The 24,929-nt window shown below is 34.9% G+C and overlaps 1 protein-coding gene across 3 annotated transcripts in view; it reads left to right on the top strand.

Annotated features, from left to right (window-relative positions):
* LRP1B (LDL receptor related protein 1B) overlaps positions 1-24,929 on the top strand; it is a 1,950,491-nt gene that overhangs the window by 1,374,783 nt on the left and 550,779 nt on the right. For all 3 annotated transcript variants that reach the window (XM_031651763.1, XM_031651762.1, XM_031651761.1), the window contains one exon: positions 23,095-23,235. In XM_031651763.1, coding sequence (XP_031507623.1) covers positions 23,095-23,235 — 141 coding nt within the window. The remainder of the gene's footprint in view (positions 1-23,094; positions 23,236-24,929) is intronic.

Below are 24,929 nucleotides of genomic sequence, written 5' to 3'. Positions count from 1 at the left end.
AATTTTTTTTATATGTGTAAATTAATTATATATTTTTTAACCACTGTGATGCACTATTTATATTAATAACTCTAATTTACAGAGCATCTACTTTGTTCTGGATAACTTACACACATTAGTGCTAATAGAAACAGTAACCACGTTGTGGAGATAATGTGACTGTAGTATTACCTCTGAAAACTGGATTGATCACTGTCAAAACTGGGTCTCTAACATAAGTCTGTCTATCTCCAAAGCCAGAGATCTTCCCATTACACCAGCGATGTTCAGCTCCAGCAGATTTTGCTTACCAGGAGACATTTGGCAATGTCTGAAGACATTTTAAACAATACTAACTGTGCAGGGTCAATGGTGTTGCTACTGTTATCTAGCAGCTTGACAATATGATGCTGGTGAATATCCTACAAGGCACAGGACAGGACAGCCCCCATAACAAGGAACTATTTGAGCTAAAATGTCAATAGTGCTGGGGTTGAGAAACCTGCACTGTACAAAAAATACCCCTTCTAACCTTCATGGCCGATCACCTCTATGAAACCTGATGCTGTGACTCTGGACCCATCATTACAAATTTTGGTTAACAAAGAAATTCTTAAAAAATAAATGAAAGAGAGCACTTGGTGTTTTTAAAACTTGATAGTATAACATTTTATTGTAAAGTGGACAGAGAAAGGTAAGAAGAGAATATGCTGCTTTTCTGTTTATATTTTTCTTTTAAATGTAATTTAATGAAGAGTCAGGATTTTCTTCATTTTTATACTTATATACTGTTATAATACTGATGTTATTAATTTGCTCTAATTTTGATTTGCTTACTGATTCAATAATTTATCAAGTGATTATCATGAGCCTGTCACTATTTAGGTTCTAGGAAAACAGCAGAGCATAAAACAAATAACAATTCCCTGTCCTTAGGTAGCTTATATTCCCAGTGGAGGAAAATAGCATATAAACAAATAAATCAAGTTTATCAGATGGTAAAAGATACTAATGGAGAAAATTCAAATAGGACATATGATTAGGGAGTGCAGAGTTGGGTTAGGAGGAAGGAGCCTGAAAAATTAGAATTTTAAGTAGAGTAGATACGGCAGTTCTCCCTGAGACATGACAGTTGAGCAACAATCCGAAGGAAGTCTGGAGTGAGTCATTCAGGTACCTGCAGGAAGAACACTTAAGGAAGGGAAAGCAGGAAATGCAAATTGACTATTTGGCCATATTTTTAAACACATTTGCCTTTGGAAGGAAAGGCTTATTTTTTTTCCTTTTTCAGTGCCTCAGGCATAGAACTTATTTCCCTCTCTACATAACTTTTATTCTAGTTAAAAAATAGCTGATGTTTGATGTGGTTCCACTGCTGCCATTAAAGTATTATACTGAAATAGATTACATAGTTAATTTATGCATATATTTACATTGAACAAAAAATAGATTTTATAATTTATGCATATATTTACAATTAGCAAAAAGTAATCTATAACATTATTGATTGAAAGCTTGTATCTTTCATGTGCATAAGATTATTAATGATGAAGGAATTAGTTCTGCTTCATGTGTTTTGCTTTATTTCCAATTTATTATACCCAATGTTACTATTAATGATTATGCATTTTATTATTATGCATTTTAATAAGAGAAATTTCTAGTAAATATGATTATTTCGATTTGTTATAGTTAATGTTTATAGAAATAATAAACCATAAACCAGTCATATGAAGAAAATAACTATAGTTACTTAGAACAAACTTAACTTTGAAGAAGTTTGTTTCAATTTCAAATATTCTAAAATTAAAGCTTGAATTATTTCTATGTTTATGGAATTATAGCAGTTAACATTATCTAGATGTAGAGAAATTGGTAACTTTCTTTAAAAGAAGATTGGGTTTTAGGGGGAAGAATTATCTCTAGACATCAGTTTTCTGAGATCACGTATTTATGAAATATTACTCAGTAGAAAGCATTTGTGGAATATGGACTATAATGCTTGAGAATAGTTCCCTTAATTAAATCTTTAAAACAATTTAGAAAAATAATCCCAGCTGCTGCCTGTCTCGGGGATTAAAACATTAATTTTCTTAGATAAATGAAGGATCAGTACAATTATATTAGGTATTCATATAATTATTATAATATGTATACCTGACTTTTGTGCGAATGTCCTACTTAAGATAATACAAATAAATAGAAGCACGGCAAACAACATATCATTTTAAAAGATTTAATGGTATTCTATTTACTTAAATATTGTGTTTACAACCCCTTTTCAGTGAAAGATCTAGAGATTTAATTGTTACACTTGTATTGCACTTTCATCTGTAATTTGAGATATACAATCCAGGTTATTTTAAATGCACTATAATTATGCTAAATAATTTGAGTGATTCCGCTTTCAAATAATACTTTTCAAAAAGATAAGTTACTTTGCAGTGCGCACTGAGCAATATCACTTAGTTCAAGGAACTTCAAATACATCTACCTAAATGTTCTAAGCCATCAGTCTTCTAATTGCCATAACACTATTCATTAAAGTAACAGCAATATATGAAGTATATCCAGGCAATTTGCCCAGCACTAAGTACAGTACATAGTTGTCTTCTCTAAGTACTCAAACCACCATTAATGAAAGTAATTGCCCATCAAAATTTACATGAAAAGTACTATGCAAAATCTCCAAAGGACTCTGTGTGATAGTCATCCAGCAATTTTTGTCACCTTAAAATGCTATGTTCCAACAGATTGCTCTTCTTAAAGCTAATTACTTAGCACAATGGATAAATACAACAATTTTAAAGTATATCATACTACTGTTGTTGTAACCAGATTATAATTGGTGATCAGAAAATGGTCTTATTAACATAAATGGAATAATTAAATCATATCAACTATTTCGTACTTAAAAGTATTAAATAGTGATCGTTTCTTCTTTGTAAACTGCTGAATTTTAACTTTATCTGGAATCATTTTCAGGGAAAAAATACATTGTTCACTATTTATATTATTTAAAAATGAACGGATTTGAAAATGTATGTATGTACATAGATAGGTATAGAGCAGGGACATAATTGTTACGTATTGCCCCCATGTCCCCTCTTTATTTAAAAAAGAAGGAGTAAAATGTTTAGAGTGGAAAATAAGAGTGTTTTAGATTTATAAAAGGTGTTTGAGTTAATATAATCACAGCAGCATTTTAATTAGAGCATAAGAATAAATCAAGATAACTCAAGAGAGTATTCCTGAAGTCTGCTCGTATACCCCAGGTATGATCTCATGTTGGAATGTAGTGGATGTCTTGGAATTATGTCATGATCTGGCCAGTTTTATTCTCTTAAACTGAACTTAATCAGATCAAAGCCCTTTTTACTCAGCAATTTTATTCAGCCCAATCTAGATTTAGATGGCCTCTAGTTACAGGAATTTTGGGGGCTATGTATACCTAGATTTAGATATATTTTAAAAATAATGAGTGTCTGAATATTATTGTGTTTAGTCTTATTTTTGTCCCTTTTCATAATCAATATCAGCATTATCTGATCTGGTATAAGAAAAGTATTAAACATTACAAATTTGAAATAGACATCTGTATCAACTTAATTCTGATTAATATTGTTCCATATTTAAACTATAGCCATTCAAGAAATATTTTGAGTAGTCTAGGATAAAAGAAGAGCTCATAACTATGTGCACATTTTAAAAGTAGTATGCTCTAAGGTTTCTAATTGTGGGTGTTATTGTTCTATGTAATTTTTATATAGATATATCAAAAACGAACAGTACTCAGAAAGCCAATGATGAGATTGTTTTGTGCTGAGTTGACTCTAATAAGATTAGAGATGAGAGGAAAAAAAGATTCTGTTATCTTACCATAGAGATAAGTGCATTGTCTAAAGCTATGTGATGAGATTTAGAAAGACAGGTAGGTGACCCAAAACCTTTACAAGAAGACTCTTTAGTTAGTGTAATAGTAAGACAAATAATACTTGTGGCTTGGTGAGGACTGCTATGAAATTAGATTAAAAAAAACAAAAACAAAAACATTTGTTCTTTTAAGGATGTATTTGATTTCATTATCTCTAGTACTGTCTTTAATTGAGAAATATTTAAGACTTTTAAAAATTGAAAACTATTTCTTCCAGTTCCATTAGATGAACAGTAGACTATATAAAAGCTCCATAGTTATAGAAAGTGGCCGGCCGGGCACAGTGGCTCATGCCTGTAATCCCAGCACTTTGGGAGGCTGAGACGGGTGGATGGATCACCTGAGGTCAGGAGTTCGAGACCAGCCTGACCAACATGGAGAAACCCCGTCTCTACTAAAAATACAAAATTAGCCAAGCATAGTAGCACATGCCTGTAATCCCAGCTACTCGGGAAGCTGAGGCAGGAGAATTGCTTGAGCCCGGGAGGCAGAGGTTGTGGTGAGCCGAGACTCCAGTCTGGGCAACAAGAGCAAAACTCCGTCTCAAAAAAAAGAAAAAAAAAAAGAAAAAGAAGAAGTGACTATAACAAATACCACATGAGTAAAATTTCAATGTTATTTAACCATATTCTATGCTTTAGAAGTTCATCTGGACAGCTCCCTTGAAATATATGTGTTTTTTTTTTGTTTTTTTGTTTTTTTTTAAATAGCTAGTATGCCTCCAAGTCATTTATATGCAAATTGAATATTGGCATTTCATATATTTTTTTCTCATTATATTTTACTATCAAGATGTTTTATGAAGAATTCTGTTTGTGAGAGATCTAGTGAAAGTTAAAGAACATTTGGTGTATTTCACTGTATGCCTGTCTGATATTTTAGCTAAGTAATTACCTATATATTCACATTTAAATTATTTTCCTTTTCTTGGAAATTAAATATATTGTGATTATCCATATAACTAAAATGACATTTCCAAATAATTTACTGCTCTATCTTTAAAACAGTTTTTAAATCAATGACTATCTTTAAATTCCAAATATAATCAGAATTGTATGTATCTGCAAATTCAGAATTATATTTCCTATTCAGAAACATTATATTGTGATTTATTTCTAACATACTGAGTATAAATCTAGTAGATTGTGAGGTATAAGCATAAGGGTTCAATAAAGTGATAACATAATGTTCTTGAGTTTTTTTAAAAAAGGTCAGGTACGTTTTTGTTTACTTAATGATTTATATGTAAAATATAACATTCATGGTGAAATAAACTATAAAATAAAAGATTATAGGATGATACTCATTTTATAAACTAAAGTTTTATTTTCATTTTCTGATTCAAGAGTACACTCCTAGCTAGCATACGGTATACTGTCCAATTTAAATTACTGAGTTGCAATGACATAATATTTTGGTAAATGATTATTGAAATAGGCAACTTTTTCCCATGAAATAAGCTATAATGTGGAAGATTTGTGTGTTTTTATTTTTAAGTGAATATATCATATCAAATTATTTGTGAAAGATAGGGACATGGCAAATGAGAACACTAAAGATCATTCGTTTGTGACAATATTCATACGTTAACATTTTTCTTGGTAATATATTTATACCCACACAGATATTTCTAGTTAGTAAATTTTACAGTATTATTTATTTGGGAGTGTCAGGAGTTGGGTAGTAGTGACAGCAACATGTTCATATTTTAATAATAATGACAGAATAGTAAATTAAGAGCAGCCATTTGAAATAGTTTTTAAAATATTGCAATAATGTATAGTGTGCTCAAGCCAGAGTAAAGTGCTAGTCTGTATACTCTCATCTGATATTTAAAAAGTTGTTTAAGAAGCACACTGTAAAAGGATTTAATCAAAATCAAAGTTGAAGTTATGTAACATTAATGCTAATATAGTAAATTATAAAAAAAGGCAAAAGACTAACATTTAAAGATATCAGAAACTTTTATTGTAGAATTATAATTCTACAATAGAAAAGTTCAAAGCCTTACTTAAAATGACTAAAATTTACATCATTTTAAAAATATATATAAACTGCCTTCACTTTTAATTTGTTATTATCATTGGTTTTCAGGTCAGTGAACATTTCTACACTATCATTTTAATGTTTACATAATACTATACTGTATGCTTATAGATATTTTATTTAAATAATTACCTATACATACACATTTATTTTCCTTTATTTTGGAAATTATAGATATTGTAACTCCGTTTCATATAATTAGGTGTTTTCAGAGCTTGGACACAATGATAGATGTACTATTTCTTCTAGGTCAAATATTTTACACATTTTTAAGGCTTTACATCAATCCTCTTTTGCTCTCTGGGTTACTATAAATATTCTGTCATTTAATGAAAGCAGTCCTATTCTTCCTTACTCTCTCTCCACTTGAAATACCTGGTTAGACTTGAAATATCTAGAGAAACATCTGGTTCTTTTTCCTTTTTATTTCTTTTTAAGTTCAGAATGTTATGATTTTCAGAACCTTCTCCATCATGATGGCCATCTTCTAAGACTGTTTTCCATTTTTTGGATTCCTCCAAAAACTGAGAACCAAAACCTGAACACAATAATAAAGGCATATTTAGAACAAGGTCTACTGAGGTTAATTATTTTCTAGACACGATTATATATGGAATTTAGTTACCAGGAGCAGAATGTCTTATTCTGGTTATCTCAAATAATGAGCAAAAGTGTCTTGTATAAAAATACATATGACCCGAAGATAAAACAGGATTGTCAACAAAATCTAAGATGGGAAATTACAGAATGGTGTCAGGGAGGAAAAACTTGTCCTCTACCCTCTTAGGTTCAATATCTGGTGGCCTATGAATTAAACTAACAAAGGATAGATTGACAGGAGAAAAGGCATATGATATTTATTAATATTTTATGTGTACAGAATTCACAGAAAATAAGGAAATATCAAAGAAGTAGTGAGATTTGTGGCTTAAATATCATTTTAGCAAAAGAAAGGGGGTTTGGGCTTCAAAGGATGACCATTGTGGGAAAGCGAGCAGGAAATATATGGGAGGAATTAATGGAAGATAAGGGTTATTTTAGGAAAGTTTGTTTATGCACGCTCATCTCAGTGCCTGCTGTGAGGGAGTGAGTCATTCTCCTTTTCCTGGTGCGGGAGAGAGAACTCCTACACAAGGGAAATTTACGCCACCTTCAGAAAGGGAAATTTACACCCTACTTTCAGGTAGAAAAAAGGAAGGCAGAAAATTCTTCCTGCATTTGTTGATTCTCAATTGCCTTCAGCTCAAAATAATTCTTTTATCAAAGTGGCATATTTTGGGAGGCATATCCTGATTCCCTTCAATGGCTATGTTCATAGAGACAGACCTGGAAGGTCTGATACAAGACAATCTGGTACAAGGCAGCTCTCAGAAACTTAGCAGTAAAAATTTATGAATAGTTGGCTCTGGTGGACTCATTGTCTATTAAGGCTCCTTCTGCCCCCTTTAGAAATGGCTAGAAGTTATTAAAAAAATTACTAAAAGATATAGACATAGCACTTGGTTGAACTTAAAGCAATATCACCAGAGAGTGCAGAGATTGCCATTCTATCAGGACAAAACATCATATTCATTAATATTCATATTACTTTGATTCCAAGTCACAACCTGTCTAGAATGCCAGAAAGTCCAATCTTTTCTCTTTAATTTAATTTAATTTTTAATTTCTTTAGATATAGGGTCTCACTCTGTCACCCAGGCTAGAGTACAGTGGCGAGATCATAGCTCACTGCAACCTTAACACCCTGGGCTCGGGTGATTCTCTCACCTCAGTCTCCTGAGTAGCTTAGATTACGAGGGTACACCACGAAGCCCAGCTGTTGTTTGTTTGTTTTTAGACAGAGTCTCAATCTGTCACCAGGCTGGAGTGCAGTGGTACAATCTCGGCTCACTGCAACCTCTGCCTCCTGGGTTCAAACGATTCTCCTGCCTCAGTCTTCCGAGTAGCTGGGACTACAGGCATGCGCCACCATGCCCAGCTAATTTTTGTATTTTTAGTAGAGACAGGGTTTCACCATGTTGGCCAGGATGGTCTCGATCTCTTGACCTCAGGATCTGCCTGCCTTGGCCTCCCAAAGTGCTGGGATTACAGGCATGAACCACCATTCTCAGCCAAGCCAAGCTAATTTTTAAAATTTTTTGTAGAGACAGGGTCTTGCTATTTTGCCTAGGCTGGTCTCAAACTTCTGGGATCAAGTGATCCTTCTGTCTTGGCCTCCCAAAGTGCTGGGATTACAGGTGTGAGCCATTATCTTGGCCCAATCTTTTCTTAAGGTAACTTGCCTCAGATATTTTGCAGGGTGATTAAAATTGCTTACTTTGATTTAAAATTGATCTTCCCATTGTTTACAATCTCCAAGAGGAAACCAAGGCTACATCCTGAAGGAAATCTTAATCCCTGACCTTCAGGTGCTCCCTCTTCCAGACAGGCCTCATTACTTAGGAGAAGACTTGAACCCAACCTCAGAAATGTCCCCATTTACCAAGGCTGACACGGAAGGAGCAGTACAAGGCTGCTAGGAGTTTACTGTTGAAACTCAATGTCAGCAGCTCAAAGCGCTATTGGTACTTAAGGAAAAAGTGAGGAAATTCTGTTCTCCAGTGTCACACTTACTTAAGGATATCAAAATGAAACTAAAGAGAAAAATCCATGGAACAGCTGCCCAGGCTCTAGCAGATAATAATTCTAGGTGGTCAGCTTTCCAATTATTTATCTCTCTCTCTCATTTACACATAGCTGTTTTTGCCCAAAGCATGCCCTGGGCACCAGAGTAACTAAATATGGGGTGTATTCAGTATTAGTCCCAATTTTTTCCAGACCAGAATTTCCAGCAGAATATTGAGCAGTAATTAATGATTATATATCTATGTTATACCTTTGCAGGGAGCTGAAAATAGAGGTGAAAAAGGCCACTCAAATCCCCACCTTCATGGAGTTTGCATTTAGTTGGGGTAGATAGTAAATGCATAAATATTTACAAAAATGTCAGATAGAGAAAAACGGTGTGAAATAAAATAAGATAGCTTCCCAAAGACTTTTTCTGAGAAGGTACTATTTGAGCATAGACCTGGATGACAAGAAAGATCAGCCGTGTGAAAATTTCTAAGGAAGAGCTTACGAAGCAGATAAAATAGCAAATAAAAAGTCCTTAAAGCTAGATTGTGCTTGGCATGTCCCAGCTGGTGTAGCTGGAGGGACAGGAGCTTCATTCAGAAAAGAGGAGGGTCAAGGGAGAAAGTACTGAACAACGTACACACTATAGTAAAACCTTAGTGCTTCACTTTCATAGCCAATTGAAGGGTTAAACAGAGGAGTTATAGAACCTAGTTTAGATTTTAAAAGGAGTACTCAGCATTGTGTGGCAATTGTACTGTGTGGGAGAACTTTAGGAGTTCATGGGAGAGACTATGATAGCTTGAACTAGTGCAGTAGCAGGGGCAATGGAAGGCACCAAGACCCAGGTAAGTAATTTGGAGGTAGGTAATTGGATTATATTGTTAAGGTAATATTCACACTCCTGCTTCAATGTAGGGTGAATTTTCTCTCACTGGCTCCCATTTTGCTTCTCAGACTGGACCTCAAAAATGTCTCAGACTCTTGTTAATATTTTCTACAGTACTTTATCCTGCCCTGAATAAGTAAGTTGATATGGGGGAGTATGTTACTCTCCTAGGGCTGCCATAACAGAATACCGCAGCCTGGGTATCTTAAACAATAGACATTATTTTTCACAGCTCTGGAGGCTTAGAAAGCCAAAATCAAGGTGTTGGTAGGTTTGGTTTCTTCTGAGGTCTCCATGGCTAGCAAATGGGCACCTTTTTGCTGTGTCCTCACAGTCTTTTCTGTGTGCACATCCCTATGGTCTCTTTTTCTTAGAAGGATATCTTTCCTGTTGGATTAGGATCCACCCATATGACCTCATTCAACTTAATTATCTCTTTTAAGACTCAATCTCCAAATACAGTCACATTGAGGATGGAGCTTCAGCATACACATTTTGTGGGGATGCAATAAAGTCTTTAACAGGGAGGGTTATCACCTAATCTAACCCTCTTTAGACTTTGCTTAAGCAGAGCCCTCTTAGCAAAGAGATAAATAATTCATTACTTTCCTAAACTGAGCATATGTAAATGTCAAATAAAGATTAATTTTTTTAACATTCTTAACTCAGTTGTTATACAAATAGAGAGGTTCTAATATTTTATTGCCCCTACTCTAATATCATTTTGTGTAAAACTGGAGACCACTGCATTACAAGAATGGCCATAAGACCTTGCAAGTGGTTACTACAGTTAATTAATTAATTAATTAATTTTTTTGCCACCAACAGTAATTACACTATTAGTCTCAACCAGCCTCCATGAAAATTTATGTCTCTAGACAAAAGAGAAGTGGTGTAAAATTATAGAAAAGTTGTGCAAATCCATCCATGATTCTGATAAATAATTCCACACACATTCTCATTGATAGTGGGTGGAAATATTTTTCTGAGTTATTTATGTAGCAGAATCAGTATAGTTATATGTAAGTTTTCTTTTTTTTTTTTTTTTTGTTGTTGACTCATTCATTTGTTTATTCCATATAGCTACCAATTATTGTCCTTACCATTTGAACCATTTGGCTAAATAATTTACATATTGAATTAATATGGTGGAATGTTTCTTTTTACGTATTAGGGGACTATTATTAAAGTCCAAGAAGGCCGGGCGCGGTGCCTCAAGCCTGTAATCCCAGCACTTTGGGAGGCCGAGACGGGCGGATCACGAGGTCAGGAGATCGAGTCCATCCTGGCTAATCCGGTGAAACCCCGTCTCTACTAAAAAATACAAAAAAAACTATCCGGGCGAGGTGGTGGGAGTCTGTAGTCCCAGCCACTCGGGAGGCTGAGGCAGGAGAATGGCGTAAACCCGGGAGGCGGAGTTTGCAGTGAGCTGAGATTCGGCCACTGCACTCCAGCCTGGGCGACAGAGCGAGACTCTGTCTCAAAAAAAAAAAAGTCCAAGTAACTTAAGATCATCCAGAGAGTAAGTGTCACAGACAATTTTCACACCAGGTTTGTGTGCTTCCAAACTGCATTACCTTACCTAATGTAACTTTCAACCAACCTTGAAAATCACCCATGTGCCTGATTTTGGAGAGTGAGTGGAAGATAAAATAATTAATAAAGGCCTATCTCCTGCCCTGAAGAATCTTATGTTTTAGGTCAAGGTTGGTGGCTGCACACTTGTAATTGCATCTTTTTGGAAGGCCAAGGCAGGAAGATCACTTGAGGCCATGAGTTCAAAACAAGCCTGAGCAATATAATGAAACCCTGACCCCACAAAAAAAATAAATTATCTGGGTAGGGTGGTATGTGCCGGTAGTCCTCGCTATTCAGGAGGCTGAGCTAGGAGAATTGCTTGATCTCAGGAGGTGGAGGCTACAGTGAGCCCTGATTGGGCTACTTCATTCTGGCCTGAATGACAGAATGAGAACCTGTCTCCAAAAAAAAAAAAAAAAAAATCTTATGTTTTAATCAAGAAGATAGACATGTAAATAAATAAAGTCCTATAAGACTATGAATGCTATGATATAATTATACACAGACCACAAACCCATAAGGGATCAGGTGAATCCTTCTACTTCTTGGAGACTAGTAAACTTTCCAAATAATGATACCATTTGAGCCAAATCTGGAAGTATGTGTCCATTATTCAGATAATGGGAGTAGAAGTGAGTGGAGGGAGTAGCACTGGAGGGAAAGATTCCAGATGGAAGAAGTAAATTGAGGCCAGCACAAAATGGCACAGAGATGTTTCGGATTTATCCTTTTGGAAACTAGAAATACTATCAACTCTATATTAACCCATTACCTGGTAGTGGAAAATAGGAGGCGAGCACGGATAAAATGTGGTTCAGACCCACTTAATCCCCATTTGTGATTTAAGATGGATATTTAATACGAATGTATTAAATTAAAATGTTTAAATAGTTTGCTGTGTTAGCTGAGTAGTTATTTCCCTCCTTTTCCCCCTCCTACTCTTCCTCTTCTTCCCTTTTCAAATGAAAATAATTTTAGGTAACACCGGTTTTCATTGAATGAACTCTACATTTTATTTTCTAAATATCCCAGCAAGCAATCATTCAGAGCTGCCTTGTGTTTGTCAGCTAACTCCTCGCGCTCACTGTCATTCTCCCCTTCACATTGCACAAATATTAGTTAGCTGGCAACAGTCAAGCCATCACCTGGGAAATTAAATTACCTGCCATTCTCCAGTTTTTCTCTGTGTAACCCCAGAATGCCCCCTCAGCTCTCCATGAGGAAAGTCTGTCAATATAACAATGCATGGAAAGAGTTTAGGGCCGTATCTGTCAGTTCAAGGCCACAAAGGCTTGAAAGCAAATTCTGGGCTTTGTTCTTCAATGCTCTCCATCTTACTTTCATTGTCCTCCAAATTCTCTGCTTAAGAAAAAAAAAAAAAGGAAGAAAAAAATCTTGAGAAAAGGCATGGAAAAGAGACTTCTATTCTGCCACTGCCACAAGAAAGAGATTTTTGCACAGAGCTTCAGACACACTGCAGAGAGCTGCTCCCACACAGAAGAGAAGCTAATAGACTAACAGATTGCTGTAAGCAAACATAGCCACCTCTGATTGTCCAGGTGGAGGGGCGTTCCTGATTTGCAGTAGGTACAGTGTAAAAATGTAATGGCTCCTACATAATTATAAATAATAAATTCACTCTGATATGTAGATATTTCTCTTGTTCACAATAGTTTTAATTATTTTCCCTTATAAATATGCTGCCTTTTGGTTATTTTCTTCCATGTTTTGCCATAACATGGTTAGTCTATCCCTGGAAAATTGGAAGTTGACTGCAATTCAATATTCCTGGAACACAGAGCACTTTGGGCAGTCACAGATCTGGAGATGGAAAATTAAGCAGACAGCTAATCATGGATGGCCTTTGTGCCATGCCTTTGGCAGGGGGAAGCCATTGGAGAGTTTTAAGCAGCAGAGGGCCATGCTCAGATTTGCATTTTAGAATGATGGCTCCAGTGTTCCCTCAGCAATGGCAGTCAGGAGAATAAGAAGTGATGAGACCCTGAGCTAAGCAGTTTCTATGGGGAAGATGAGGAAGTAAAGCTGTCCTGAGACAATGAGGACAAATAGTTAAGTGGGCAGTTTAGATCAGGGTCTAGGAGAAGCAATGGAGGTAGGGAGGGAAGAAACAATGACTGTCTGGCCTTGCCTGTGATGACTGAGTGGGTACCATTCTCTGAGAAAAGTCTGCTGGGAAAGACTCACGATTGGGAAAAATAAATTTTATTTTGGTAATGTAAAGTTGAGGTGACTTTGTTGTATTTAGGTAGAAATGCCTACTCTACAGTTAAATACATGAGGAGGATATTTAGGGATAACATTGAGATTTGGGAGCTGTTGGGGTGACATAGGGGATAGTTAGTGAAGTCGCAAGTGAGAACACTCCCCACCCTTCCCAAATTCCCAGGGTGCCTTTTGATATTGGTGATACTGATTTTGATATTCTAAAAAATATATTGATTTTTTAAAAGTTGTAGATATTATTTGACTTGATACTATGGAATCTCAAGATATGGCTGACCCCTCAACTTGCATTTTTCTTGAAGTTTTCTGATTTCCTGCTTCCATGTGGCAGCTTGCGCTCTAGATTTGCTGCTGTCCTGCTTCGGTCTCTAATCATTGTCACGCTGGAAGGTTCTCTTTTGCCTCTCTCTCAATTTCCTATATATCATATAGTTTTTCCAGTTTACTCCTTTGATTTAGTGAAGTACAGCTTCCAGCAGCTTTCTGAGAAAGGTGCTTGTGAAGCAAATTTATCAAGACAATGCTGTCTTTTATGTTTACATTTCATTAACTGAGTATGGAAATCCAGATGGAAAATAATTTGGTATCAAATCTTTTCAGACATTCTCGTCTTCTCAATAATAAGTCGCAGTTGAGAAGTCCAGTGCTACCATACTATTATGTCTTTTGATCATTACTCTTTCACTCTAGAAACTTGTAGATTTTTTTTTTTTTTCCCTTTATTCCGGCATTTCATGACAACATGTGTCTGTTTTGCTGGGAACTTATTTGGCAGTTTCAATCTAAAAACTGACGTCTTTCAATTCTGAAAAATAATGTCAGATTATTTTTTTAATGTTTCTTTTATTTGTTTTACAATAATCTCTTAAGGTCATATCACTTAGAGGGTGAACTTTCATTTTCTGTTTATTTCCTTCCTTAAAGAATATTCCCTTGAGGATTTTTTTCAACTTTAAACTTTCTATCAACATTTTAAATTCACCTGTACTCCTTTTAATTTCTCACAGTTCAAATTTTTTTTTTAACCTTTTCTTCATTATAACCTCCTCTTGCTTCATGTATATCATTTCTGTAATCTCTCTGGGGATATTTATTTGTTTTCATTTTATTCTCTGTTGTTTTCTATTTTTGCAGCTGCTTCTGTTTCTTCTTTTTTTTTTTTTTCTGTTTATTTAATTTCATTTCTTGCTCATGATGTAGTCATTCTTTAATTGTCTGGTGTTTCTGGGCTGTATCTTCGTCTTTCTAAAGATCATCAGAAATTCTGAGTTCAAGCAGCAGACCTTATGTAATGATAAACATCTTTAAAAATAGCTGCACCGAGCCTTTTGTGTGTGTATGTGAGGAAGCAGAATCCTCCAATTATCTCTTTCTTCAGAGCATCGGTCTAGACAGATTCCCCCAACGGGGGAAACTTTTTAATATCTCACATGGGGCATAGAAACCTGGATGTCAGCCTCCCCAAAAGTTGAGGTAGGGGTCTGAGGTCTAATTTACCAGTTAGGTCTGCGGTTCTTAACCCTATTTGCACATGATAGTGGGAAATTTGAAAAAGTCTCATGTTCATGACATAGGCCAAAACAATTCAGTGACAATCTCTAGGGGTGGCACCCAGACATTTTTAAAAAGGTCTTCCAGCTGATGCTAATGTTTGTCTCAGATGAAGACCTACCCGGCCAGCAGCACATCTGCATCACCTGAGAACTTTTCATAAATGTAAAATTTTGGGCCCCACCCTTGAACTACTGAATCATACAGTCTGCAGTGGGGCCCAGCAATCTACGATTTAAGTAGCGCTCCAGGTAATTCTAATTCAGGCTGAAATTTGAGAACTTCTAAAGTAGATTATCGCTTAATCCTTCTTCTCAGTGTCCTTTTCGGTAATCCTTTTGGGTGAATTTCTAATCTTTCACCAGACTTGAGGAAAGGCACTCCCTTGGCAGTGTACTCTGGGTTCTAACCATTTTTTTTAATAGACTGAAGTGATCCTCCTATTTTCAATTGCATCTATCTCCCTATTTTTAGACATTTTAAGGCTCACAATTTCTAATCTAGTCTGAGCTTCTGCAGTACAAATTAACTTGCATCTGACCTCCTATTGCAGGTCTAGACTTTAATTTTATCGATTAAATCATGACCAATTATAATTTACTTTCAATCTACTTCTGTTTTTTATTGCCATAGGCTTCTCTCCTATTCTTCGTATGTGTAGCCTTATGAATTTTTCATTGTTTTCTTATAAATTTTGGTTTGCCAGGAGAGAGAAGAGATAAAATTGGCCAGATAAAATACAAGACACCCAGTTAAAATTTAATTCCAAATAAATAACAGATTTTTTTTTTGGTATATCTTAATAAATTATTCTTCATTTATCTGAAATTCAAATGTAACTAGGCATATTTTCTATTTTAAACATGAAGGGCTGATTTTTGAGAAAAATCTAATTTTAAATCATGGATCTCAACAATTCTGGCATAGGGCAGTAAAAATACATATTCTGAATATTTCAAAAATAAGTTATTTAATGATACATCTTAAGAGGTAAAGCGTTATCAAAATTTAATAATTATAATTCCAAAATACAATTGAAATATGTATTGCAACTGCCTTTAATTTGGGTTGAAACTTTAATTCAATTTATATTAATCAAGTTATGTTTGCACTGAGTAGTATAGTGTTATTAGGTTCAATGGGAGACTATTTTACGAATAGGGAGGGCAAAGTAGTGGAAAGAGCATTGAAATTCTAGTAATGCCGACTGGGAGTTAACGCCACACTCCTGCTGTGTGACCTTCAGGAAGGCCACCTTTCGCTTTTCCATTTGCTTATTTTTAACAGAGTGTGTGTTAACACATCATATTGCTTTTATGACAATGAAATAAGACAATTGTATTTACTGAATTTGGAGACTTGCAAAGGGCCTGGAACTTAGTAAGTGCTTGGTAAATATCATTTTCCTCCTTTTCTTTTTCTCTCTTTTGGAGAAGATTTTGGAGACTGTATGGTAGAGTCAATTTATATTTACGTTAATTATTAATATTAACATATTTAACATATGAATATTAAAATATTTCATTAATTCCTTTAATATCCCTGTTAGTGAATGTATTATTTTGCTAGGACTGCTATAACAAATTCCCACAGACTGGATGACTTAACAGAAGTTGATTTTCTAGTAGTTCTGGAGGAGAGAGGTCTGAGATCAAGGTTTTGTCAGGGCTAGATTCTTCTAAGGTCACTCTCCTTATTTGTAGATGACTGTCTTCTCCCTGTGGTTTCACGTGGCCTTTCCTCAGTGCATATCTGTGTCCCAATGTCCTCTTCCTATAAGAAAACCAGTCACACTGGATTAAGGTCCATCCTAATGGGGCCTCATTTTAACTTAATTATTAAATGCTTCTTTGAAGATTCTCTCTCTGAATACAGTCTCAGTCTGAAGTCCTGGGACTTAAGAATTCAGCATATAAATTTTGGGTGGGAGTTACAATTTAGCCCCTAACCATAAAGTAGATTTACTCATTATTACTTATACACAGCTTAACCCCTACCCTATATTAGCTCCTTGCTTCTGTACAGCTTAAGCAAGCAGTGTTTGAGTTTCAATAATTTCTGAAGATTGTAACATCTTCATGTCAATAACAGTGTGAAACAATAACAACAAAAAATGTGAGATGAACAGATGTGATTCCAAGTAATAATTATGCAGTCAAAAACAAAGTTCAAAAGAATGCAAAACACTGTGAAGAATATAAAGAATTACAAGACAGGATCCTTGTTCTCAAGAGTTTTCATCCCTGTATAAGGAGTCAAAATTAGTACAAGTGAAACAATAAGGAAAAGCAACCATTAAATATAAAATCATGTGAATCTGTCTGTAGAGGAGCCTTAGAATGAGGGAGAAGGATGCATCAGTGTGGGCTGTGCTAGTGTGAAATACTTAGGATGCAGTTATACTCGTGCACCGAAAGGTGGATATAGTGGAGTTATGTGCAGACACATGTATGGAAACCATCATAAATAAGAATTGAACTATGACTATTTCCTTCAAGCGCTAATAGCAGTCTTCACTTATTTCTTTTCTATTTGGTTATTTATGTATGTCTGTCTCTGTTACTAGAATATTAGGTCTATAATGGCAGAGATCTTACTACTCTTGTCTCCTGTCATTTTTCCATCATCTGGAATCATACTTTACAAATAATAGATGCTCAACATTAATTGAATCAATGGATTAATGAATATTGTAAGATGATAAGACTGGAATTGGAAAGGAGTCTCAGTAGGTGGAATAAATTTGATTTGTAGGGCTTTAAAAATCTGATAGAGAATTTAAAATTTGAAGCTGTATATAATGAGGAGGCTTTGAAGAATCTTAAGCAAGAATTATGCCTGATGAAAGATAAGTTTTAGATGACTATAACAACCTAGAATAATTTTTCCAGGACAATTGGGGTCTTAGATTGACACTGGTCATTCTTGAGATGCCTGTTGTCTGAGTCCTAATGGTCTTTGATGAGCACAAACTTCTTTGGTCATGGTCTTCAAGGCCGTGATTCTTTGTAGTCTGCTCCTTTACCCATTTATTTACCGACTCTGTACCATGCCATCAGAATCCAACTGATCATGCTCAGAAACTTTATGTGTGAACGGAGGGTGGTTTTGTGCTACTCTTAGAAGCCCTACCCACCCAAAACTATGATCCAGAACTGGGTTTCATAGACATCTCTACTGCCTAGGGAGCCAAAAAAGGGTGAGTCTGGCATTTTACATGTTGCCTGTGGAAATTAGTTTTCTCCAGGCCCAAAAGGTAGGGTAAACAACCACAGTGTCTGCCACAGTTTGGCTACCTTCTGGTGGTCAAGGAAGACAGATTTTTTAAAAGTCTTGTTTCTAGTCTCCTCTAGCAATAAAAATAATGCAATCAGAAACATTTTTTTTTTTATTATCTTGCCATAGAGATGTGTTCAAATGTTCAGTTTTAAATGAATATAACCAAAGCCCATAATAAATTACTTAGCTGACTGAATGTGATAATTTGCAGAGAGAAACATCTTGGAGAATCATCTACCCCCATAGCTCTCTTTAACTTTAATGTATGTAGTTTCTGCTCAAGACACATTGGGTCTGAGCGGGTGAGTAAGGAGGGAATGTCTTCATTTCCCTAACATTCAGTTAGGGGTGGTCCAAATAAAAACACCCCTGTGCTTCAGTGTAATAGTCTTAGCCTCACTCAATCACCCATGTCCCCATGGTGAGGGGCTTTGGCCTAGGAGACAGAAATGGAACACATTTTGATTTGGACTTTAACTATGGCCTTTTTCTTTAGTCAGACAGCCAGCCCAGTAGGCCCTCAATTCTGCACTTCAGGTAAATTCCTGTTGTTAATTTTTTAATTTTGTCCATAATTTATGCTTTAATATGTTTATAAATTTTATTTCTGAAGTAATATACACATAATAACAGAAAAAAATAATACAGAGGAAATTCTTATCAATTATCGATAGCAATGTGTCCTACTCTAATCTTTCTAAACCCACTCCTGCTTCTCAGGGACAAATCTCTTATAGCTGTCTATTATTAGTTGTAGTTGTACTACTTTCTTTCCTTCCTTCCTCTCTTTCTGTTTTCATTTCTTTCTTTCTTCTTCCTTCCTTTTTTTCTTTCTCTTTTCCTGGAGTTCCTACTCCCAGACTCTTCTATTCTCATGATCCAATATAGACAGCTTTTTATGTTTGCCTCATAGCATTTATTCTGGGGCTTTCCTTTGCCATCTGGCTTTGTTAAGTTTCCTGTTTTTTAGACTCCTTCTCATTATCTTGACTTATTTTCTCATTTTGTTCCAGCTTAACTTTCAGTTTCTGTTTACGAAAGAGTTCATGGGAGGTAAATTTATGATATTTGTCTCCCCTCTGCACTGCTACACACACACACACTCACAGAGAGACAAACACACACACACCCTTTTTTTTTTTTTTTGAGATGGAGTCTCGCTCTGTTACCTGGGCTGGAGTGCAGTGGCACGATCTCGGCTCACTGCAACCTCTGACTCCTGGGTTCAAGCGATTCTCCTGACTCAGCCTCCTGAGTAGCTGGGATTATAGGCGTACATAACCACGCCCGAATAATTTCTGTATTTTTAGTAGAGACGGGATTTCACCATGTTGGTCAGGCTGGTCTCAAACTCCTGACCTTGTGATCCACCCGCTTCGGCCTCCCAAAGTGCTGGGATTACAGGCGTGAGCCACCATGCCCAGCCACACTTCTTACGCTTAATTAATAGTTTACTATACAGTTCTACCTAGATTGTAATTTCCCCTAAGAATTTCCCAGGCATTGCTTCAATGTTTTCTTGTTTCTAGCAATGGTGAAGAGAAGTCTAGTATGATAGTTAGCAAAGAAGGACTGGATAATCCTTTATAAGTCACTTACCTTTTTCTTATCTCCAAACTTTTAAAAAAGATTTTTCTTTTTAAGCACAGTGTTCTGAAATGTTACATGCATATATTCATTTTTTCTATTCTTTTTGCTGGTGAATCACTTGAAACTGTCATCCTCAAACTTTTTGGTTGCAGGACCATTTTATAGTCTTAAAAATTATTGAGATCCCTAAGAGTTTTTTAGATTTGGGTTATACATAACAATATTAGATATTAAACCTGATAAAATTAAAAAAATATATTATAAATTCACTTAAACATTACAAAATAAACATTAAGGTTTGTATGTTATATTTTTAATGTTAATAATTATATTTTCTTAAAACAATTAGGAGAGTGGCAATGGTCTACATTTTGCAAATTTTCTGAATATCTTAATATAATATAGCTGAATTTTCATATCTGCTTCAGGAGATGTTGTGTGGGTTCATATATATGCCATTAGAATAGAGAGGATTATTTTAAAAGCTTTTTCAGATGGTCGTGAACATTCTTCTTTTAAAATTACACCAAAACTCAACAAATGTTAGTTTCTTAAAGGTGAATAGCAAAGAGCATATCATTAAATTTTTATTTCCTCTCGTATGTAATTTATGGGACTAATTTTCACTACAAATTAATCATTTACTATGCATGATTTTGACTTTGCTTGTGGTGTTCACTTGAAAAACATTGCTTCCTTCAGTTATGTATATCTTCCCAGTGTAGACATATTTCATTATACCATATCAAAAAAAAATACATTCATGAATATTGCCAGAAATCTCATTAGAAAAATTTTTAGGTATTAGGAAACTGTCAAACTTATGGTATTGATAGAAGTTTCCCAACACTCTAATCTTCATTTGAAAGCTTTAATTTTATCATTGAAAATAAATTACCTCAGTTTTCTTATATGACAGTTTTTTATATTTCATTCATTTTTGAGTAAACATCTTTTCAATATTTAACTCTGAATAACCATAGTCTGTCAGTCATTCTTCAAAGATAAAATGATGTTCTATGAAAAAAGTAGCTAATTCTTTTTGCAGCTCAAGCAATCTCATAAGACATTCCCTCCAGGCAATTATATGTTGGTATGCAGCAGAAGGGCCTTACGCACTTTTCATTTTATGACACAATATTCAAATGTCATGTCCTAGCTTTAATAAAATTAATACTTTTTATTGATCAATTAAGGTAACTTTTAAGTAAAACTGCCATTTTTTTTTTTTTTTTTCCCCCCCCTGTGAGTGTATGGCAATAGTGAATTCAGTGATTCCTAGTACAGTTTAATGCTACTGGCTACTGGGTTTTTAAAACAAATATTCTACTTTTTTTTTTTTTTTTCCCTATTATTTTCTCAGGTTTCTTTGGTCTTTTTTCTCTATATTTTGGAAGGTTGCCTCCACCATATTTTCTGATGATTCTATTGAAAAATACTTTTTAGTAGATTTTTTAATCTCTAAAGACTCTTCTTTTGTAATTGCTCATTTTTTACAGCATCTTTTATCTTCTTGAGTGGCGTATGTACTAGAATCTCTTGCGTATGTTAATCAGATATTAGGTAATTTTAAAAAATAAGATTTTTTCTAAATTATTATTTGTGCACCTATGTTTATCTTAGTGTTTATTTTTCATTGTGCTGGTTTTTCCCATTGAGCTGGAGAGCCTTGATTTCCTATGATGTTTAACAAAGAAGGACTGTGTATCTTTAATGGATGTCTTTTACCTTTATGAGAGTAGAAGTCTTTTCACTTGGTATCTTCCTTGAGAGGAGCTCTGCAAGGCATTGGATACCGTAACTTGCAGGTTTATTTTAGGAGGGACCTGGGGGTCAGGATTTGATTCCCATGAATGCCAGAATGAAGAGAACTGTGTTGCATGGCACCAGCTTTAATATTCAAAACCTCTTCACTGAGTATCTTACTAAAGAGCTGTGGCTACTTATTTGAGACATTTTATCCGCTGTCAGCCCTCTGTGAACTAAGGCCAAAGAGCTAAGGAGATGGAGGTAGCATTACATATAAAAATATCTTTATTTCATTGCCCAAATAGAGTTAAATAACCTTATTTCAACTTCTAGGTAGAAATTGATTTGTGGTCTCAATTTGTGGCTATTAATTCTTTTCTTATTGATAAGTCTACATCATTCAAATCCTTTTACATTATAACTTCATTTTAAATTCCCGCATTGCCTTAAATATTTTCAATGTTCTCATGGAGTCTTGGAAAGAACACACGTTTTACAGATAGGGAGACAAAGTATGTAACTTTGATTAAGTTACTTAATCTTCATAGAGTCTCAGATTCTTTATAAAATGGAACGATAATAGTTTCCTTACAGTTTTGCTTTCACAATTTGAAATAATACAATATGAGGGGGAGAGCTCTTTTTTTTTTTTTATTTTAAATCCGTGGCACACTGTAGATTATCTGATATCAAATGAGCATTCAGTAGGTGGTAACTATAAATTAATACAGTTTTGGAGAAAGGGTCACTAGGAGAAATAGAGAAGGTTAAAAATTGTGAAGAGACCAGTAACGGAGAGCACAAATGATTAAAAGCTTACACACTTTTGGCCGGCCGCAGTGGCCCACGCCTGTAATCCCAGCACTTTGGGAGGCCGAGGCGGGCGGATCACAAGGTCAGGAGATTGAGATCATCGTGGCTAACACAGTGAAACCCCGTCTCTACTAAAAATACAAAAAATTAGCCAGGCGCGGTGGCGGGCGCCTGTAGTCCCAGCTACTGGGGAGGCTGAGGCAGGAGAATGGCGGGAACCCACGAGGCGGAGCTTGCAGTGAGCTGAGATCTCGCCACTGCACTCCAGCCTGGGCGACAGAGCGAGACCCCATCTCAAAAAATAAAATAAAATAAATAAATAAATAAAATAATAAAATAAAAATATAAACTTACACAGTTTTAACAAATAGAAGGTTGGAGAACAATGTATATTTTATAATTGTTGTTTAGCTATTTTGTTAGATTTTGCCATTTATTTACAAATACGTATAGTACAAAACTACATGATCATGTTTAAGTATGTAAATAATAAAAGCTGATTTTATATATTAATTTTAAATATGTTTTTGTTTATATCTTTATACTTACATATTATGTAAAATGTAATATAAAAATATTATATATTCTTTTCTAAGAAAAAAAAAGTTAAATTGAAAAATCTAACTGTAGAGGAGGAGGAAAGTTTGAACAATAAAACGTCACTGGAAGCTGCATTTTTAAATGTAACAGTGATTTTACTGTTACCCTTAGAAACCGAGTTTGGAAATATAACAAAAGAAATCAGAAAGTATTATAGTTTAGTAACTATTTATTATTATTTACTAAGAAAATTATACTTTCCTTTAAATAATATCTTTTCTTTTACTAGATAAGAAACTGTGGTGGGCAGACCAAAACTTAGCTCAGCTGGGAACCTGCAGCAAAAGAGACGGAAGAAACCCCACCATCCTACGAAATAAAACATCCGGGGTAGTTCATATGAAAGTATATGATAAAGAAGCACAGCAAGGTAAGTCACACTAATGAATTTGTGCCAGGTTTTGAATACATAATGTGCTCTTTTTCATACTAGCTCCTCAATTCAACAATAGAAAGTTTCTATTCTTGCTTCTAATAAAAAAGAAAAAAGGAAAATGTTGCTTTCTACTGTAGGAGAAATGCCTTTAACATAGGTGCATAATGAGCTTTGAAAGCATTAGCAAACCTGCCTTAGGAGTCTTAATTTGTCAGGTCTTCAAAGAGGTCTTATCCTGTTCTTGACTAAAAAAATACAAGAATAAGAAAATATAACTGGGCAAAATATATACAATGTATATTTAAGCCCAGAATCTGAATGAACTAGGGGCCTTCAAATGGACTACATCAACAAAAGAATTCCATATCCAAAAGCACTGCATTGTTTGGCTCTAAGCGTTCTGCATTTTTGTTTTTGCTTCTCCAAATTGTGTGCAGTGAAATGGAGTGAGAGAAATAACAGATGGTTTACATAGGTAGACTTGTCACACTGCCCAAGTGGCAATTGGATTAGAGCTGGCAGCCAGTACAGCCCCACATCTGCTAGTCCTTTCTTACTTTTTGCTTCATAATCCATGACATTAGCAGAATTCTCTTTCTTAAAACAACAACAAAAACAACCCCCCCCCCAAAAAAATGTGCTCTACTTTCATACATTAGTCTCTTCCATGAAAATCCTTAGCTTCACATACTTTTCTTAGGAAAAATTTTCCAGAATGATTTTGAACGCTAAGAAAGGGATTTTCATCTGAAGAATTTCAGGTATGTCGACCAAAGCAGAAAAGAGTAGGGGAAAAATAGAAAACCAAGGAGACTGCTATTTCTGAAGATAGGTGATGACCATCAAGCAAGCAGAATTTATTGGACATACCAATTGAGAGCGCTGTCTGCACATCAGGAGATAAAATAGAGATCAGATTAGGGTTTGCCTTCCCTGTGCAGGCAATGGGTCACATTGGTTTGGAATCTTTACTTGCCCCAGGCAGAAGAAAACATATTACTTATTCATAAAAATTAATAACTTTAGAAGAAAAAATTGCTTTAAACATTTATCTAAAGTATTTGTTGGGTTCCTTTCATTGTTGAGAATTTATGAACGTTTGTCAATTCATATATACAGAATGTACTTGCACCTAAGAGAATGAATATGCATACATATACATACATGTATAACCTGAGAATGTGTATTATACCCAAACGGTTAGCTATGTGTTCTCTGAATTTTTGGGGTCATGTCCACAATAATAAACAAGGATATTTTTCACTAGCAATTCAGTAATGACATTTTTCTGTATCAAAATAATAATTATACTGACATTGAAGTCATGGGAAATAGATTATGTAATTGAGAATAAAATATTGCTACTCAGTAAATAAAACATTGAGGCATTTTCTCAGATCTCCATAGAATATAATTATGTGTAAAAACTCACAGTACTATTGTAAATCTTAGTGCATAACACATATATATGAGGCTGTATCTGAAAACATAACATTAGAAAATATGAGAGAGAGGGGGAGGGTATGCAAGAGAGTGAGAGAGAGAGAATTTCCAAACAAAGTATTTTAAAAAAATTACCCACTTTTCCAAACTGTGAACAAGCATATGCTTTGTTTTAAGCTGTAAATTAATATGTCAAATTTTCTAGATATAATTCCAATGAAGTTTGTAGGGGGAAACATTTAGTA

This window comes from Papio anubis, chromosome 10 (genome assembly GCF_008728515.1).
Source record: "Papio anubis isolate 15944 chromosome 10, Panubis1.0, whole genome shotgun sequence".
In the NCBI taxonomy this organism is placed as follows: Eukaryota; Metazoa; Chordata; class Mammalia; order Primates; family Cercopithecidae; genus Papio; species Papio anubis.
This window is presented reverse-complemented; position numbering and strand designations above follow the sequence as displayed.